The sequence below is a fragment of the Maylandia zebra genome, linkage group LG6 (genome assembly GCF_041146795.1).
Source record: "Maylandia zebra isolate NMK-2024a linkage group LG6, Mzebra_GT3a, whole genome shotgun sequence".
In the NCBI taxonomy this organism is placed as follows: Eukaryota; Metazoa; Chordata; class Actinopteri; order Cichliformes; family Cichlidae; genus Maylandia; species Maylandia zebra.
Window position 1 is genome coordinate 35,242,827 of NC_135172.1, and position 12,074 is coordinate 35,254,900.

At 40.0% G+C, this 12,074-nt stretch overlaps 3 protein-coding genes across 10 annotated transcripts; 1 reads left to right on the forward strand and 2 right to left on the reverse strand.

Annotated features, from left to right (window-relative positions):
• Positions 1-703: 703 nt before the first annotated feature.
• On the forward strand, positions 704-6,408 carry LOC101465306 (uncharacterized). 7 transcript variants are annotated; one of them, XM_024802895.2, is made up of 8 exons: positions 704-856; positions 1,061-1,100; positions 1,946-2,049; positions 2,136-2,887; positions 3,312-3,843; positions 4,678-4,817; positions 5,118-5,222; positions 6,150-6,408. In XM_024802895.2, the coding sequence occupies exons 2-8, from the start codon at positions 1,067-1,069 to the stop codon at positions 6,226-6,228; spliced, it is 1,746 nt and encodes a 581-aa protein (XP_024658663.2). In that variant the 5' UTR covers positions 704-856; positions 1,061-1,066; the 3' UTR covers positions 6,229-6,408. The 7 variants fall into 7 exon arrangements, with proteins under 7 accessions (XP_024658663.2, XP_004539080.3, XP_076741250.1 ...); XM_004539023.4 differs by having other exon boundaries at positions 1,949-2,049; XM_076885135.1 differs by having other exon boundaries at positions 707-909; positions 3,321-3,843.
• A 112-nt stretch (positions 6,409-6,520) lies between these two features.
• Positions 6,521-8,129, reverse strand: nanos3 (nanos homolog 3). The gene is made up of 2 exons (XM_004539022.3): positions 8,007-8,129; positions 6,521-7,895 (listed from the first exon to the last, which is right to left on the reverse strand). The coding sequence occupies exon 2, from the start codon at positions 7,862-7,864 to the stop codon at positions 7,202-7,204; it is 663 nt and encodes a 220-aa protein (XP_004539079.3). The 5' UTR covers positions 7,865-7,895; positions 8,007-8,129; the 3' UTR covers positions 6,521-7,201.
• An 827-nt stretch (positions 8,130-8,956) lies between these two features.
• si:ch211-286b5.4 (afadin- and alpha-actinin-binding protein) lies at positions 8,957-11,986 on the reverse strand. Of its 2 annotated transcripts, none has more exons than XM_004539021.5 (12): positions 11,797-11,986; positions 11,561-11,661; positions 11,418-11,486; positions 11,207-11,330; positions 11,044-11,122; positions 10,831-10,951; positions 10,324-10,468; positions 10,109-10,212; positions 9,861-10,022; positions 9,550-9,664; positions 9,309-9,468; positions 8,957-9,118 (listed from the first exon to the last, which is right to left on the reverse strand). In XM_004539021.5, exons 1-12 carry the CDS (start codon positions 11,843-11,845, stop codon positions 9,022-9,024), a joined length of 1,326 nt encoding a protein of 441 aa, XP_004539078.2. In that variant the 5' UTR covers positions 11,846-11,986; the 3' UTR covers positions 8,957-9,021. The 2 variants fall into 2 exon arrangements, with proteins under 2 accessions (XP_004539078.2, XP_004539077.2); XM_004539020.4 differs by having other exon boundaries at positions 9,309-9,477; positions 11,797-11,985.
• Between the last annotated feature and the right edge of the window lie 88 nt (positions 11,987-12,074).

A 12,074-nucleotide genomic window follows, 5' to 3' on the forward strand; every position in this document is an offset into this window, starting at 1 on the left:
CAGGTGGGTGATTTAGAATTTTCAGTCAGGTGCATATTTTTGGATATTGGAAAAAATTTGGAATACCCGGAGAAAAATCCAAAAGAACATAGAGAGAATATTCAAACTCCTCACGGGAAGAAAGAGGATATTAAGAGTGCAGCAGATTGATAAGCAAAAGAGCAGGAAAGGTGAAGAAGAGGTGAGCTTCCAAAATACAAGACAGACGTGAGAGTTAAAAAACAGTAAAAGGGACCATTATGGCACAATGGAAGTAGAAGGCCAGTACTGGTCTTTGTCTCAGAGCTTCTACTTTAAACTGACTTTAAAAACTGAACTAAACATTTTTACTTTTTTTCTTAAGGTTTTACTTCTGTTGCTTAAAAAAATAATTGTGAGACTTTAAGCTTTAGGAAGAAAGTGTTTGACATTTAGTATTCAGTTTACTATAAAATGTATAAATTAAATTTTAAAAGGTGCTATTATTGTGCTGTTATCTGTTAGATTGAAAGTCCAGTGTTTTAAGATTCTGGGAACACCACCGCTAACAAAAGCCCTTTACTTCAGGCCTTATTTGAATCCAGATGGATAAGTTATATTAAAAAAATACTTCAATGCAACTTTTGTGAAATGGGGAAAGTGCCACGAAACGTTTTTGTACCAGGCTGGAAACATCTGCGTGTCTTTGAGAACTGAGTTGCTTTTGAAATCAGCTTCAAGTGTTGACGAAACACGTCCATCACTGACGTAAAACGTAAGCACACGGTCCGTGCATCTGGTGGGTGGATGTATGTCCCCGTGGGAAGAAAAAGTCAGCTGAAAAAAGTCGTCACTTTGTCACAGGAGTTATTTAATCCCCATATTTTTATTACTTAATGTAAGCAGACACATTTAATCGGTGCTCCGATTATCTGTACGTTTTCTCATTGAGTAAGCAAAGTTTACGTTTGTTAGCTAGCTAATACATTTGTTTCGAGAAAAATGTCTTTAACAGTTAGCTGACTCTTTTGCATAACCTTAAGTTAGCTGGCTTATCAGCTGATATATCTTTGATATTTTCACGTCTTTATCTTTCTCGTAGGAGGAGATGGCGAAAGACAAAACGAAGATCAAGAGCAGTGGTAACAGGAGATGCTACTGACACAGATATTTGCTAATTTAGCCGCCGAATATAAATAATTATAAGATTAATTATGGTTTAAAATAAGTTGATTTTGAAAAAAGTTACGAATTAGATTTCAGTCCATTTAAAGGAGTGTGTTGTGTTGTGCTGTGTCCTGTGACTCCTGTCTTGTGCCAGAGAGTGATTACCAGTATTTAAACTGTTGTAAATGACTTGTTGGCCTATAATCTACCAACATATCTCAACATATCTCTGATGAATGATAAAAAAAAGTCATTTTTGTCCAGAAAGAACATTTCTGCCACAAAGTAGCAATCAGCTTTTGGCAAAGTGACTTTTATATTTATATTTTATATATATACTTTATTTATTATTATTTATAGACAAAACTCTCATTGACATTAATTTTTTTTTCAAGAGATTCTGGCTAAGAGGGAAGCAGGAAATATAACATCATCTATAATGATATTTTATGTGGAGTAAAAGGACTGGATCGATTATTACTGATTAGGTACAATAATGCAGAGTCACAAAACAACAAGCCATTTCTTTGGATAACTATTTTGTAACTCCTGTTACAGAAGGCTAACACAAGATAAATAGTAATAAAGGAAAAACATTTTGGAATAATCCTACTAATAATACATAAATATATATAAGGTATTATATAGTAATTTTACTTGTCTGGCCTACTTGAGATTAAACTTGCTGTACGTGACTTAAGAACTAAAAAGGGTTTGACTCTCCTCTTTGACATAGCACCAACTAAATGTTAATGGTGAGTATATGTAGTGATTCTTCTCCACAGTATTTGATTAATTGAACGGATTGCTTTGTTTTAAGAAGACTTAGCTCCACCCCAGGCTCAGTCACTCAGGTCTAGAAAGAGGGAATGTCCAAGTGATGACATTTCTCTAACCGATGATGTTCAGGCTCCACATCAACAGGTACTTTAGGTGATTGAAACAGAACCTACATTCACATATCATTAAGACAAGCTGCTTGATTCTCTTTGTCTTTTCTTTAACTTCAGGATGCTGAAGAGTATAACTCAGCAGTAGTTTCCACACCACCACAGTGTCCTCAGTCTCTTGCTCAGGAATGTGCTAAGACTACAAATCAGCAGGAAGCAGATCAAGCCTGTGCCACAAAACAGGAAGAAGATGCAGGCTGCTTTACAAATGTGGAACTTCAAGAGCAAGATGCTAACAATCCCAAAAATGATTCTCAGCTGGAAGACCTTCAAGTACTTTCTGAAAATTTCACCAACAAGAGTGGAACAAATGAGGAGGAAATGGATTTAGATGAATGTAACAGATCATTGTATGACACACGCACAGATCAGCTCAAGGTCTTCTTGCCTATCACCAAAGAACATGTCCAGTCCTGCCCGGTTGCTTTGAATGGAAAGAAGAACTCTGATGTGGAGAGCAATCAACACACTGGCCCAGAAGAACCTACCAACGTGTGCTTGGGTGATGTCACAAAGGGGTCGGTAGCAGGATTGCCAGCCAAGAAAAAGCGAAGGATGGGCATGTGTGGCCTGACAGAGAAGGAGCGGAGTCATTTTTTAATGACACAAAAGCGTGAAAACGGGCAAAACAGAGAGGGTAAAGTGGAGAAACCTATTTGCGAGAACACAGCTGAACCTGTGACTGTGGAAGAAAACACATCTTCACTCCCGTTACCATCCTCACCTCCATCCATCCCAGCAGACGGGCAGAACGGGGAGCCGAGAGAGGAAGAGATAAAGCTTCAGCCTAGTCACTGTAAAGGAGATGAAAGGTAAGTGTAATATTACATTTATTACATTTATTACATTTTTCAGAGTTTTACACTGTTTTAGCAACCAGCAGTGTTGGAAAGGAACATTAACACAACTACTGTTACATTAGTTATATTTTACCTAAAAGAGGTTTCACGTAACAGTTTTGCTCATTTAAAATTTAAACACCATGAACTTCAGTTAATGATTAGTTTTAAATACCTTAATTATCAAAATGGAGTTCAGTTTAGACAGTTTTATTTTCCAGAATTGAAAATCACAGGACAAAGAGAAAAATTAAGATTGCAAAGTGCTGTTTTCATTGCGAGTCAAGATGTTAAATAACCGTTTCAGAAGAGGTTTATAAAAATTCAAATGACTTTTTAAAACTGACTTGTATATGTAAAATACAAGAGATACTAATTTGTCATTTCTTTCTTTGAGAACACACAGAGCAGAAAGTGAAGCCTGTGCTTCTGTCAGTCCTTCAGATGGCTCCACCGCTGGTTTCGATTCCGGCTGCTCAGAGGGAAAAGGTAGTGAGCGTGAAGATGGCATAGTTACTGATTCAGAGCAAGCCGGTGACTTAGATCACATTGCAGAAAAAGAAGCAGGGGAGGATTTGGGCAGCCAAAAACTCCAAGAACTCAAAGTTTGTACCAATGAAATTATGGCTGAAGTACCTAAAAATCAAGAGGAAGCTGGCTTAGCAGAAGCAAACTGCAGCTCTGCCATGTCTTTCTGCACAAGTCAAGATGAGAAGACTGTCCACCTGCAGGCTCTCCTTCTGCAGGTGGACAGTGTTACTGGAACAAGAGATGAGAAGGAGGAAGAGATCAGCGGGAATGTGTTCAGTGGTGATGGAGCTGATAAAAATGTCTCCTGTTCACACACCCAAATGGGAGGATTAAACTGTGGCTCTGTGGAAATCTGTGAGAGCGCAGCTACACCCAGTGTCTCAGAGAGGAAAGACAGTGTAAGTAGTGGCGCTAAAACCTAAAACGGAGGGAAGGAACAGACTGTTATGCAACAGAGTATTATTTTGAGAATAATGTCAAAATGTGGCGATTACAGTTGTTGTTTCAAGTCAAACAACTTCCACAGCTCGTATAAGCTCTACAAAATGCCCTGTGTAGATGAGCTAGGGAAACAGCTTGATCAGCTGCCATTGTTTCCCCTCTGTACTGCATGAGGGCGTAGCCATCCATATCGATATACTGTCCATTGCCAGCTATTTAATTTTGCAAGTATGATTTCACTAACTCATCAGCACAAACCATTTTTTAGAGGTTGTAGCAGCCGTGGCACGTCTATGACCTGAAACAACAATTTTAATCTCCACATTTCAACTTTATTCTTCTTCTATTTTAAGGACTAAAGGACTAAATCTTTCTTCTTATTTTGCCCTTTTGTTCCCCTTAATGATTCATTAATGTAGTTTATAATGTCATCACAGTCTTTCACACTTATGCACCACCAGTAAACGCACTGGGCATTAGTGCTGAAACTCTTAATCAGTTATTGATTAAACTGTCTGTAAAATTATAAGTCATTTATGTTAAAAATATCAAGAACAAATGTTTCAATCTTGTGTGTTTCTAGTATATTTATCTGTGTTGATTTACAGTCAGTTTTCCTTATGTTCTCTTTACTTGTGATGTTAATTTGACAAATTAATTATTTTAATATTTAAAAAACTAAACTATGAAATTAATTAACTGAAAATAAGCCCAACATAAAATAGCTACTTAATTAATATCATGTGGAAAGAGCATTTATTGTTTTTGTTTCTTTGTGTTTATAAATACAGTGTGATCCTGATGAACCTGCTGCTGGTCCGTCAGCTGTTCACGCTGATCGCTCGCAGACACTCTCACTCACTGCTGACTCGTTTGGATCTGGGTGCTTAGATTATGTGTCGGACTCCCAGCTGAACACCATCATTCTGATGTAAGAAATAAGCGAGGAAATACCAGTATATCCGCTGATACACAAAAGACTGCACACACGAGCAGTCGGATGCTTCAGATGTACAAGTCTCTGTATGTGTATCTTTCAACTCTACTGTGCTAATTTTACTCAATATTCAAGAAACTGTTTTATAAAAATAGTCTCAAATATAAAAAAAAGACATTTTTAAGAGACAATGCTGTCTTAAAGTTAAAAATGTACTTTGGTCATCTTATGAAATTAACAGACAAGCTTTAACACCTCTATTTTTAAATTATTCCGATGTTTGTGTTTCTGTAGTGAGGATGAGGCGATGCAGAAAGAGGAAGACCCTGATTCCTCAGACTGTGATGAAGATGGTACAGACCTAATCTGCGGACTTATCAGAGAACTCTCCTCTCTAAAGTTAGTACATGCCATTCTTCTTTCAGCTACCAGCGTCTTAGCGTCTCTTCCTATAGGTAACCTTTTGACTTTCACTACCATTAGTCAGTTTAATTGTTTTTATACTCGCCTCCCTGCTGTGATTGGTTGGGGGTAAAGCATGTGTGGTCAACTCTGCCAGCTGTAGATCTCGTCTGGTCAAAGATGAGCAAGCGAAAGTATGTAGATGTGAGAGAGACCGACATTTAAGTGGCAAATTTGCTTGAATAATCCTGCAGCACCTTTAAAGTCCATGACATTTATCTGTTATTACACACCTCTCCCATTCTTTAAACCAGTCACTTAAAAGGCAGTTCTTGCTCTAATTTCTAACTCCAAAATTTCACTAGAGCAACTTTGTAGGTTGCACATGTCCAAAAAAAATGAATGTTTTATCTCCCTTTCTCTTCCAAGCAAGGCAGTTTTCTTCTGATTGGGTGCCCCACACAAAAAAAAAGCCACAGTTGTGTGCCTGAGATGACCAAAGTAGGGCCATCTACTCTCACTGACATTACACAGAGCCAAGATCAGAAAAACAGTAAACCCTGTTGTGCATCGTCGACATGCACAGCGGGTTGAGGATGGTAAAACAGAATCGCTGACAAAATTAAATATAATAGTGGCTTCTCTCAGCTTCCCAGTAGATGCACCTATGGTACAAATTTGAAGATCGTTGGTGATTTGCAGAGAAGTTGACCTCTGACCTTAAGGTCAAAGTCATTTGGATTTGAACTTGTCTGAGATTTTTACTAGATGCTTCTCTGGGATTTATCTTAAAGTTCTACATCGCCTCATTCTTGAGTTCACAAGCTTAGGTGTCCATGACGCTTGTAGCCCACCCGGCAGGTTGACGGATACAGAGTTAAATTGTCATGAATGAAAAAAAAATGTCCTCCATCTTTCTTCTAGTCGGAGAGTCATGGCTGCTCATCGAGAGCTGGAGAGTCTGCGCCGTAGCAGTAAAAGTTCAAGGAGCTCAACTCGTTAAGAGAGTTGTTTCAGGTTTCTTCAGTCCTTATTTTACTGCTGCCCCAGTGGTTCACTGGTAAAGAACATGTTTTAAAGTGTTTACTGTTCTGGAGTTAACTGCAGCTCAGTTTTGTTTTGCTTTTTTAGTTTAATGACTCATTCCACTTCTTCCCAAATAAAGATGGATGTTTATTACATGCGTCTTGTCATTGGTGATTTAGTCACATTAATTTGAACATGGCTCATTTAAAATGTCAAAAAAAAAAAAAAAAAAATTTTCAAAATTGAAAAATGACAACATAGAATGCAAATAAACTTAACCAATTTAGTTATTTATAACTTTTTAGCACACAAGAATATCCACAGAGAAATTTTCAGACTTTTTCCACAAAGGCAGAAGAGTTACAACAGCGTTAACATTTTTAGAAAAGCCACAATTACAGTTTTCAAAATAAAATAATCTATCCTCAAGAACAGAGGCCTACTTGCACACAGAAACAAGAACAAGTCACTCATTTTTAAAAAATTTAAAATGCTGACATGGTCACATAATGCTTTACCTGTTTTAGTAGAGTTATTAATGATGACTGCATCTCTTATAATGTTTGACAGTGTTATAATCCTTCAATGCATGGACAGGAAATATGAAACGATATCAGCTGGCCACGTTTTAAAAGTATGTAAAAGAAACATACATTAATTTTTTGAAACATGTCTCCTCCCAAACATAAAATCTGGCAGTCGTTCTTGAAAGTGCCTCTCAAATCCAAACACCAAACAGCTGAGGTATTTTAGGCTGGCAGGACCAGCTGCAAAGAAACTCTAATCAGCTACACAGCAAACGAACCAAAGCATGCAAATGAAAAGCACACAAAAGCAAAACCACACTAGTGCTAAAATAAATACACAAATAGAAAAAATAAAGTCACACTAAACGAAACGAGGGTCCTGCCTTCTGTGTAGTGTCTTATTGTCCCTTGCCACCTGCTGGTTCAGCGTCTGGACTTGGCGTACACGGAGCTGTATGCGCTGTCCACTTTGGGGCAGAAGCGCTTGGTGTGAGCCTTGGCCCCCGTGGCTCCACACAGAGGACACACGTACTGGCGCAGATAGGGACACAAAACATCTCCTTCTTGGTTCTTCAGCCAATGGGATCCGTAGACCAGCTCAGACTCTCCGTTGTGTTTACAAAAGCTGCAGAACATGCGCTCAGGAGTGGGTAAGACTGCCTCAGGTGTTTTGAAACGACTCGTCTTCTTTCGATCTTTTGGCCCCCGGGAGCCCGGCGGGTTTTGCATCACTTTCACATCAATTGCGTTTGGTGCATACGCCACACCATCCACTGGATCCGTGCGAGCAGGGGAACGCATTAGTGCACATTCGCGGGAGCAGGGATCCGGCGCGCTCTCTGCTCCGAGGCCACCTTGGCGAGCTGCGTTATTGCGCACAGATACCATAGCTTGACTCGTGTCGTCACACTCCGTGTGATGAGCTTTGGACACAGGCTGGGAGGACTCGGAAACGGTGCTGCGACCCAGGATATCTCGAATTGTATCACACAGTCCCATGTAGTCTCGCCAGGGCTGGAAACTTTTGCTGTCGGACTCCATGACGCGTGGCAGGTGATGAAGGAATCCCCAAACCATTCCGTTCATTCTAGCTCCAGTCCGGCGATGTTTTCGGCCCCTTCGGGAAGATGACCCAGTTTTTTTACTTGAAACAAACACCAGCAGACAAAACAGCTCGCGTTGCGCACAGAATTTACGAGTAGTAATTGAGCACAAGGTGTGACCTCACCAACAGCGCAGCAGCCAGTCACGTGAGCACGTGCCCAACGCGTGAGGGCAATTAAAGTGAATTTCCTCCAAATGTTTGCGCAGCCCTTGTCGAGGGTTAATGGGTACATAGATTTCATTTTCTGTACGTAAACATATTCAACATGCTTCAATGTCAAATTATATATGTCAGTATACAAACTTTTTTATTATTGGAATAAACATTAAAATAAATAAATTCTATTTTATTTCGATAATGACTGAAAAGTCGAAGCGCCAGAAATACATAAATCATTCTATATATGTAGACACCTTCTCAGTGCCCATCTTAGTCCAGTTGAACTACTATTCAGAAATTTTGGATTATACCCCCCCCCCAAAAAAGTTATGAATTTGCTGAGCTTCACTTGATTCAAATAAGTTAAACCAGTGATAAAGGCCAATGGCATCTTAAAGAACCTCATGGGATCACCCTTTAGTTATGCAGCTATAGTCTCAGACTGCTGTGAGACCTCCCATGATGAACTTTCCACCACTCCTTTTCACTCCCATTGTTAATATGCCACTATTGCATGCTAACTTATGTACTCTCTCCTGTTTGAATTTGGTCCCCTTTTGTCGTGCAAAGTCTCTATGCTCCTTTTAAAACCCTTGTGTTGTCCTCGGGATTCCCATATACTTGTTTGCCATTCACCTACGGGTCGTTTTTGACCTGAGGACAACACAAGGGTTTAACAAGTCATAGCAGATGGCTGCCTGACCTGGTCCAGATCCTGGGTCGTCATCCTGTTAAAAGGGAGATCTTCCACTCTGCTGTTGCAAAGTGTTGTTCACAGCAGGGAATTACAGTTCACTAAATTCTTGAGGTTCTCTCTAAAATATAGTGCAAGTCTACTGACAACTTTAGATCACAGCAAACAGCACTGCATCCACATGAAAAAAAAAAAGAAGAAACAAAACAGTGGAGATAAATAAAATTCAATATTTATTGTCAATTCTAAAAAGGGGAAATTGAGTTTCTGTTGAATAAAATTGCATTAAAATGACCAATCTAAATGTGGAGCATGGGGCGTGTGCCCAATCCTGTCTGCTCCAGCGTCCCATGTTTCCAAGTGCTGATCAACATCTCTGGATCTACACAATACAGAAACAAAATTTAAAATAAGCAGCACTTTCATAAAGTCAGGAGGAAAAGAGTTTGCAGTAAATACAGAAGTTGTATCTGTTTTCATGTCACAACCCCCCACCACCCAAAAAATACTTTGTTAAATAATTATTGCATGAAAGGAGTGCAGGAGAGAACTGAAGAGTCATATCAATCCACCTGCAGTTGTATGGTAGATTGAGGGAAGAGTAGAGCTCAGGAGTGCTGGGAGTTTGGACTCTGCCTCTTCCCTGATGTAATCCAGCAACGGCAGCGGTCCCTGACTCAGAGGTTGATGGAGTAAGGGGAAGACAGCCAGATATGTTTGTGGGTCCCAAACCTGACAGACCTGGAGTCAAACATGTGTGTGACTTCAAAGCATTTGACGTAAATTTAAACCTATTAAAACGACTTCACTCACTGAGAGCAGTGCTCTCTCTTCTGTTGTTGTTTGGCGCTCCTTTGTTAAACAGAGGTGAGTCATACAGATATTGCTGCTTGAGAAGAGAGGCTCTCTGTTGCTCAAAATCACAGCGCTGCAGACAAGACATTAAAACAAAGCAGAAAAACAAGTTGCATAAGAGAACCACTCGAAAATGTACAATCCTCCAGTGTGATGGTGTCCTGATAAACTATTTTTTTTGACAAACCTTATTAGGGAACTATCAGAACTGACAGCAAATGACATTTATATAACCCTTTATAAATGAGTCTGCCTTATTTTCTTCAAACCTCACGGCTCAGTCGAATGGCGGCATCAGTGAACGACTGACGTTCCCTTTCAAAAGTCCTCCTCATATGATGGAACTCTGCCCAGCGCACCTGAAGACGTTCCCACTCTTCCAAAAAGTAGCTATCAGTAAGTTCGGAGGGGATGGGTGAAGCAAGGGTATCCTTCACAAAGAAATGAGGGGAAAAAAGTCTGAGACTAGCAAAAGTTTACAAGACAAAGAATGTTAACTCATATTAGAGGGCAATACCTGCAGCATTTGCTGCTGCAATCTGACAAGATGTTGACTCTCTTTCAGTTCAGCTTCCAGCTGAGCCAGAAGCTTTTCTTGGTCGGTACCAGCAGTAGTCTGACCTGCATGAACACTGTAATTCTTAAAAGTTTTCCAGTCAACACTCGATACAGTCTTCTTTGACCCAACAATATTTCACAGATTGTTTTAAAGTGTGTTTGAAAGAGGTTTACCTTCAAACATGATGCCCGGTAGTAGCCTCTGCACTTTCCTCCAACTCTGAACAACCCCGCCTGTCACATGTTCTCCAAGTGCTTCCTCAGCTTGATCCAACCTTTTATCTCCATCCTGGGCCATATCCATCGACTCTGACAGGGTCTTACATCAAAGTTTAGATCGATTTATTGGGATTGGGAAGAAGACTCTAATGTTAAAAATATTCAAAAGCTTTGAAAGTGTATTTATTATCTTGACATTATTTTAGTAGCTATTCCAGAACTTTAAACTTTACATGGTCTTCATCAGCAAATGTAATTTGTGGTTTAAGGCAGCAGATTTATGAATATATGATCAGTCACTATAAGGTTCATTAGTGTATCATTCCAAATGTTTGCAGCAGCAGGGATTGAAACTCTAAAAGGATCTTGTGGTGGGATTGAGTTTTCATTTGACTGTTTTTGGATCAGTTCATTCAACATAACTTATTCAGCATCTCTGGTGTTAGTTAAGCCTTTGCCCACCTGCTCCATGTCGACTCTGAGTGCATGAAGTAAAGTGGTGAGGCTGTGACGCAGCTTCATCGCCTCCCTGAGCTCTGCTTCTCTTCGCTCCAGCATCAGACGCAGTGCTGCCTCTTCTCGTCTACGAGTTGGAGAGAGCAAGTCAAGATTAGGAAGAGCAATTTGATGAGAGTCCAAGATCAGAAAATGCATGAAAATAACCAGCTAACGTACTTCGCAGTAGATCTGAATGATTTAATTGGCTGTTCTTTTTTGCCCCGGCTTCCAGGTGGAAAGTTTAGCACCTCTATGGCTGGATAGAAAAACATAACGGGTTGAAAGCTACAGGATGTGAGAAATATTTAAGAGGTAAGCAAACTGCTGGGGTTAATCTCACCTGGTCCTTTCTCTCCATGTCTGTCAGTCATCTGTGACAGTCGCTCCTTCAGTCTGTTGGTCTGCAGTTCTCGCCGTCGCAGCTCCGCTTCCTGCTGGTTACATTGGAGCTGCAGATGGCCGCACTGACAAGTGGAAAGATATAGTTTAGGAATTGGAAATGAATATGAAGGCATTCATTTAAAAAACCCTCACACATGCTTTCATCTTACTTTGACCCGCTCACATCTCAGCATGTCCTGAAGCCTGGCCACATGCTCATCCATCTCTTTTAGCTGCTCCTAGAGGGAAAGAGTTCACCTTGTCTCCTTAATCTGAAACACAAATCTGTGCTCTTAAATTTATTGTAACACACCCTCAGTGAGTCTCCTTGTTCCTCCCTATCAGCCCACCAGGAGGCGCTTTGGGGGTGCGCATTTAGAGGGTTGAGACTGGGATCCCTAAACAGATGAGAGTCTGCAGGAGAAACACAAAAAAGCAAGTAGGTGGAGATAAGGTGAAATATGAATACAAATATGTCTTCTTTTTTTAAAAAAAATCTGTGGTCTGGTAGCTTAGATAATGTTCTTTCAAGTGAAAGGATGTCATTACCTGAGTACTCCTGTCTGTCGTCTTTTCTTTGCACAAACCTGGAAGCCATCTGGCTGCAGTATACGTATAATAGCAAAAGGTAGATGTTTTTACAATTCTAATTGATGTGCACAACATCTAGGAAACGCGGCTATATATAACTTTACAAAGGCTCTCACCTGAGCAGCAAAACCTCCTCAGGTGAGTCCAGCCTGTGTTCACAGGTGATGGCACTTTTGTTAATTATCACTGACAATGATGAATGAGGAGACTGCAGCTTTAGACCATTATTCAATCAA

Bases quoted from the DNA above. Each gene is read 5' to 3' on its own strand.
- nanos3 (XM_004539022.3), bottom strand. From the start codon at position 7,864: ATGAACGGAATGGTTTGGGGATTCCTTCATCACCTGCCACGCGTCATG.
- LOC101465306 (XM_024802895.2), top strand. From the start codon at position 1,067: ATGGCGAAAGACAAAACGAAGATCAAGAGCAGTG. The intron at 2,050-2,135 runs GTACTTTAGGTG...CTTTAACTTCAG, and splicing joins TTCAGGCTCCACATCAACAG to GATGCTGAAGAGTATAACTC. The intron at 3,844-4,677 runs GTAAGTAGTGGC...TTATAAATACAG, and splicing joins TCTCAGAGAGGAAAGACAGT to TGTGATCCTGATGAACCTGC.
- si:ch211-286b5.4 (XM_004539020.4), bottom strand. From the start codon at position 11,845: ATGGCTTCCAGGTTTGTGCAAAGAAAAGACGACAGACAGGAGTACTCA. The intron at 10,469-10,830 runs GTGGGCAAAGGC...CTTTGATGTAAG, and splicing joins TCAGAGTCGACATGGAGCAG to ACCCTGTCAGAGTCGATGGA. The intron at 9,119-9,308 runs GTGGATTGATAT...TGTATTGTGTAG, and splicing joins AATCTACCATACAACTGCAG to ATCCAGAGATGTTGATCAGC.